At 63.3% G+C, this 6606-nt stretch overlaps 1 protein-coding gene across 1 annotated transcript in view; it reads right to left on the minus strand.

Moving 5' to 3' along the window:
* Positions 1 to 6606, minus strand: part of RPTOR (regulatory associated protein of MTOR complex 1) — a 393373-nt gene that overhangs the window by 5063 nt on the left and 381704 nt on the right. The window contains exons 29-31 of the mRNA XM_006145668.2: positions 4022 to 4128; positions 2415 to 2542; positions 358 to 444 (exon numbers count right to left, since the gene is read on the minus strand). Coding sequence (XP_006145730.1) covers positions 358 to 444; positions 2415 to 2542; positions 4022 to 4128 — 322 coding nt within the window. The remainder of the gene's footprint in view (positions 1 to 357; positions 445 to 2414; positions 2543 to 4021; positions 4129 to 6606) is intronic.

Consider the following 6606-nt stretch of genomic DNA (forward strand, 5'->3'; position numbering starts at 1 on the left):
GCGCATGCCGAGCGGCAGGGCTGGGTTTACGGGGACCATCGCAGCAGTGCGCACTCGGGCAGGTGCGGCTGGCCTGCACCCCTGCTGTCTGTGTCAGGGCGGCCCCGCCATGCGCTGCAGTCACCCAGCCAGACAGCTGTCTACACGCCCGCAGGCCAAGCTCCTCTGGCAGGAGACAGATGTGTCTCTGTTGCCCTCTCACCCCGTGCCATGACCTTTCCGGCTAGCTTCAAGCAGGAGTTAATTACTACCTCGAAATGCCATCGCTTCCCAGCTGCTTCAATGACAGGGCATGTTTTAAACGGAGGGAAAGAATGTTTTACAGCAAAGGCCTCATGAATATTTGGTGCTCATTACCTCACACTCACGATGTGGCCTTCGGGGCGCTTCTGGAGGTAGGCCTTCACCACCCAGGCCGCGTGCTCGCGGTAGGTCATCACGCGGCTGCAGGCGGACAGGGCTGTTAGTTGGGGCGCAGGTGCGGGCGTGCACGCACCAGGCCTCATGGGGCAGGCCAGGGCTGTGTGGACTCTCTCTGGCGCCTGCTGCTCTGTCCCAAGTCCCTCAGGGCTCTGGGGTCAACAGCCAGTGTGGTCGACTGGCTCCGCTGCCCACACCAGAGGGAGGGAGACAGTACGCTGGCCGAGAGCCGCCTGGGGTGCCCTCGGGCCTGCGGGCATTCCCCACCCACTCCACACCAGTGGCTGGCATCCCATGCAGGGATGTAACCCTCTCCACATCCTGCACCAGCAGGGATCCCTCCTGGAACCAGCCTGGGTCAAGATGGAGACTCCCAGTCCTGTGGGGCACAGGGACTTCCAGGAGCCCTGGACGGGGTCCTTGACCAGGAGCACATGGTGGGGTGCCAGGGCCACGCGGCGGCCTCTGCAGCGTGATACTGAGCAGGCGGGAGGGGATCCTGTTCATGTGGCACCCTGCAAGCTCCAAACCCCACAGGCCTTGCCACGGGTGTGGGGTGTGGGGTGTGGGGTGTGGCATGTGCCAGTGCCCGGGGCTTGGGGTGCCTACACAGCTCAGGCTCAGGCCTCAGCCCTGGCGAGTGTGGCGGGCAGCACACTCTGTCACTCACACCCTGTCGCTCATCTGGCACTCCCTCAACACAGTGGCCGGTCAGGCCTGGGAGGGGCCAGAGCTCAGGGGCTGCTCTGCTGGGGGAGGTCACGGCCCTGCATGCACCATTCAGGACCAGCCCAGAGTGAGTGCCGGAGAGCACAGGGTGACGGGCCGGGACCCTGGGTGTGGGCTGGGTAGGCAGGACAAGGCACCAGGCGGGCACACCGAGGTCACACAGGGCGGCTCTGGGCTGGGGGGGGGACACACACACACCTATTGTCTACCTGGCCTGTTTTTTCCTGTTCCCAGCCTTAGGACACAGCACAGCCAGCCCCTGGGAGTCTAGGGTGCCGGCTCGGGGGTGAGCCAATCCCCTCATCTCAGAGTTCAGGGTCTTTTGGGCCAGTTTCCGAGGCAGGTGCCTGCCCAGATGGCTGGGTTAGGGAAGGACGTGCCAGCTGTGATCTGATGATACCCTGTCTGAGCCACCTCTGAAAGTGTGCGAGCCTGTGGTCCTGGGGTACCTGCAGCAGTGTGGTCATCGCACCCTGGTTGTGGAAATGCTCATCACCTCCAAACAGACACTCTGCCCACGAGCAGCTGTGCCCTGCCTCCCAGAGGGGACCCCAAGTCAGGGCGGTACTGCAGCGAGGGGTGGGCTGCTCCTCACCAGCCAAGTCCCCACAGTGGAAGGCCTGCCCCGGCCGGGCCCAGCTGCTCACAGGGACCCTGTGCTCCCAGTTCTCCTGGCTGCCCCAGCAGTCCCCAGCCCACAGTCCTCCCTCGGGCTCAGGGGGACTTTCCTGCATGCCGCACGGTGGCTGCAGCTCCTCCATCTGTCCCATGCCAGGTCCAGGACAGGGCAGGTGTTCCAGAAAGGCAGGCCCTGGGAACAGGACCGCAGGGCCCCAAGCCCAGGCTGGCAGGGTGTGGGGCTCAGTGCTCCCCTGCCCCACAGGTGCTCAGGCAGCTGCCACCTCCTTGGAGCACAAGGACAAGGTGCCACGCTGTGCCACGGGTGCCTGGCGTGTCCCTGTGCTCACGCAGGCGGCCCAAGGGCAGGTGCAGAGGCCCAGAGACCACACAGGTCTGGTCAGGTCCCTGTCCTGCTGGCCCCACCTGCAGCCCATGGTGGACCCCCGGGGCCGGCTGTGGGTCACTGTGCTCCTCCACTGGCCTTGGGACTGGCTTTTGCGAGGCGTGCTGGGCAGGTCTGGGGAGCCACTTGGCATGTGCCATTGTGAGTGCTCGCTGTCATTAGGACCTGGTGAGCTGGCAGGGACACGGCCTACCATCCATGGGGCCGTGCTCTCCCCGGGGAGTGAGGTCCGGGTGGTTACCATTCGCTGAGTGCCATCCTCCGGTCGTAGACGCGGATGGAGCCGTCGCCGAGGCCGGCCACGATGAGTGAGCGGTGGGAGTCGCAGGAAAGACTCGTCACGCAGCTGTCGGCCCCTGTGGGGATGTCCTGGGCACAGACACAGCCTGGTAAGGCGGGCTCCAAGCCCACTGGCCGGGACACACCTGTCTCTGCCAGGGAGGCCAGTGAGGCTGAGGAGTCTGGGGTGGAGGCAGAGGCACGGTGGGGTGAGCAGCGCCCCAGCAGCTGGTAGGCAGAGCCGCGGCTCCTTCCCAGCCCACACTTCCCGGCCCAGGTGGGTACCGAGGAACCGGGAATGATGGCTCACGGCTGGTCACGCTGCCCAGACATGCCGCCCTCTTTGTAAAAGTTAAGACGAAGCACATCTGGCAAGGAGGGCTCCTCTTCCACGCCCTCTCCCACCTCTGCTTAGTGACAGCAGCTTGGGGGAGTGTCGGTCTCCCAGGTAGGAAGAGTGAGGAGTCCCTGGCAGGGAAGAGGAGGGAACAGGCTCCCGGGGGAGCACTTGGCACACGGGCAACTCCAGGAAGCAATCCGCGCGTCTGGAGAGGGGTCACCTGAGCGCCAGGCAGGAGGCAGCCCAGGACGTCGGCTAAGCGGGCTCCTCCGTGTCTGTGCAACGCACCTTGGGGGGAGGCTCCAGGCCAGTCATATGTAGTGTGGCCCAGGCCTGCCGACCCCGTCGTACATGGGCTTGTGGGCAGCAGGCCCTACATGGCTTACTGCGACCGGCTGGCGGGCACCGGAGTCCCCAGACTAAAAGGGCAGTAGGGCTTGCTGTGCCCGTGCAGGGCTGCGGTCTGACAGGGCGACTGACTACGCAGTCTCAGGGCAGGGAGGCCAGGGCAGGCGCTCCTGGGCTCTGAGCCTTGGCTGAGAGCAGGCCGCAGTGCCTGGGAGGACCAGCCTCTCATCCCGCTCGCGGTTCTCTTGCCTGTCCTGCTCTGGAGCATGTGTTCAGCTGCCCTCATGGGCTGTGCCAGGCGCCGTGTAGGCAGGACAGCGGTGGGAGGTCTCGAGGCCCCCTCTCTGCCCCTGCCGGGTGCATGGAGGGAAGCCCCTGGCCCTCAAGCACCCAGGGAACCACCCAGCAGTGTCGGACACACAAAGCCACCTCCTGGCAGCTCCCTGCTCAGCCACTCCAGCTCTCCAGGGTCTGAGCAAGCCCAGAGCCCCTTGCCCTTGCAGGCAAACCGGGCACAGAAGATGCTTTAAGCAGCACACGGGCAAATAATTCCTCCTCCTCATTCAAAACATCTCCCTCTACTGATTTCTGACATCTCATTTGCACAGATAAAATAATATTTGAAAATAATTAGGGCTGGCACAGGCTTAATTACGCCGCAGTGCAGGGTCAAAGCATCCTGATTAATTTGCGTCTGGAGGTAATTAGTTTCCAGAGGCTGAGGGAAGGGAAGAGGGGGCAGGGAGAGGAGGGGAGCAGGGCTGCGTTCCCCCCGGCACCAGCACAGGCAGGTTCAGAACCGGTGACCCCGACTCCGTCACACCCTACCCCACCCCACGGAGGGCAGCAGTTGGGGACCGGGGCAGTGGGTCCACAGTTACCTGCACCTTCATCTCACGGTCTGTGTCCCAGATCCGGACAATCCGCACGTCCCCTGAGCTCACGAGGAGGCCGGTCTCTTGGTCCCAGTCCACGACCATGCCGGCTCCTGGAGAGACACGGGGACCCCACATCACCATGCGGCCCTTCGCCAGGGGCTTGGACTGGAACTCCCCCAGAGCCGGCTCTGCCCGAGACGCCTGCTGGAGTGGCGGCCACAACTTCCCCACAGCAAGGGCCAGTCTTGTGGACGGCGGTCCCTCCACAGGGGGATTGGGGCTGTCCTCAGAGTGACCCGAACACATCATGTCCACCGTGCACCCCCTCCCTCCACCACCACATGGCAGTAGATGATGAATTGGATGACAGTAGAGTTCGATCCCCCAGAGAACCCCACCTGAGGGCGAGCCCTGGCAATATGGCGACTGGAGCACACAGACGAAGCCGTGCCTGTGGCCCACCGCTGGTCACAGCCTGGCCCCCACCCTGTGGCTTTGGGGTGAGGACCCTGTGCTACAAGGACAGTTCGATCCCATGGCTGTCGTCCCAGACCTCGTCTTCCCAGATACTCGGCCCGACTGGCAGGTCTGCATGATGTCAGAGGGCCAGTGAGGCGCGTCCTCCCAGCTTGTGGGGATAGGCAGGGCTCTGCACGGCCATGGCCAGCCGCTACCTGACAGCATTGGGAGGCGGTGGGCAGGCAGAGCGCCTCAGCCTTCACGTCCTGACCGCCGTCAACAGGCGCCGATTTTGGCACTGGACTATGCATGTTTCAGGCATACAGAGAATACCACAGGGACTCTTGTACCCATCGCCCGCATCTCACGGCTGCGGCTGTTTCGCCGTTTTTGCTTTGGAGAAGCTGACATTTTACACCCAGTGAAGGTCCACTGCCCTGCCTCCAGGAGCATCTCCCAAGGAGCTCTGTCCGCAGACGGAGCACACCTCTCTGCCTCAACGCCAGCCATTCTCCCCAGTGGGGTCTGTTTTCTAGCAGCTCCTCTCTGCCTGACGACATACTGACACGTGCACTCCTGGTGAACTCACGTGGCCTGTGTGTGACACCCTCACTGCCCTGGACCAGGACAGGCACGTCACAGTTAACACCGCCTTTGTGTGGGCTCCTGTGCAGTGAGCGGAGTGGGCTAGAAACAACTGCAGCAGCCACCAGGCACAGCGTGCTGCTCCCCGAGCCACCTCCCAGGGACAGGCACAAGCCCTGCCTCCCGGCCCTCGCCGGCACTGAGCTCGCAGTCTTCCACGTGCTCGGGTATGCATCTGCCTAACTGCGGTTGCACGCCTTAATCCACGAGCACCTTCCACAGGCTCTGTCATGCAGCAGCCCCCTCCCTCCAGTCTCCCAGCCTGTCGGACCCCATGCCGGTGTGCAGTGCCATGCTTCCGCCTGACTGGACTTGGGATTTGAGCCGTGGCTGCCACTTGGGATGCAGCTGCCTTTGAGCGATGTATGCTGACGGCTGCTGCACGGGGAGCCGGCCGATACAACGTGTCTAAGTCGTACTCGCGAGTCCTCCGAATCCGTCACTACAGTGCAGCCTACTTTGTTACTCTTTGGGCTGGGAAGCATGCGGCCACATTTGTCACCCTTCTGTCTGCTGCCCAAGCCCTTTTTATTCTTCAACCTTATAAAAAGATCTCCTTTTGTCTTCTTTTCAGAACTTTCACCCTCAGGTGGTCTCTAATAGTAATATATTTTGTGTGGTGTGAGGTAGGGATGTCCTTTTGTCTTTTCCAGATGGTACCAGCTGTCCCCACACCACTTGGTGGCCCGTTTCCCTCTGCTGTGTAAAGACTCTGGGAACGCTCAGGTCTGAGCTGGGGCGGGCCCCAGGCATGAGAAGAGACTGCTGCGGATCAGACCGGCTGTGCCCTTCACGTCCTGACGCAGACCCTGAGCTCCAGGCACCCTGCTTCTGCAGAAGTCACCGTGTCAGGATGGAGCCTGGCCCTGAAGGCCTGTGGGCAGCCCTTGGCAGGATCCCCTTGGTGCCCTCACTGCACGGAACAGTGGGGCCTGAGGTGGCTGGGCGAGCAAGACCTGGGTCCCCCCAGGAACTGAGCATGAGGACCTGGCCCCGCTCGGCCCTGTCTTGCAGCCTGTGAGCTGCCTCGGGGCTCCCTGCGTGCCTGTCCGTCTAGCCCGGGAGGAGGAACCCCGGCTAAGCACCTGGAGATGCAGGAGGAGGAGCCCCGGCTAAGCACCTGGAGATGCAGGAGCTGCTGGTACTCTCCTCTGCTGGGGAAGCCTTGGGGCAAGACCCTCATCACCCCTGTCCTGTCTCTCCTTCCCAGAGCTTTCTGGGGGCCCAGGGTGGGGTGGGAGGGTCTACAGGGAGCTGGCCAGTAAGAAGCCCCCTGGAGTCGAGTCAGGCTGTGGGGCGACGTGAATCGTGGGGGCCTGCTCCAGGGTGGCAGGCTGGGTGTTACAGCTGGGAGGGGTGCAGGGCCCAGCACCGCAGCGCTGCTCGGCTGGCCTGAGTGCTCGCCCCACGTGCTCTGCCCCAGTTCAATGCACATCTACTCAGCCTGCTGCTCTCTCCCCCTGCCCCCAGAAGCCAAGGACGAC

This window comes from Tupaia chinensis, unplaced genomic scaffold (assembly GCF_000334495.1).
Source record: "Tupaia chinensis unplaced genomic scaffold, TupChi_1.0 Scaffold000159_1, whole genome shotgun sequence".
Lineage (NCBI taxonomy): Eukaryota > Metazoa > Chordata > Mammalia > Scandentia > Tupaiidae > Tupaia > Tupaia belangeri.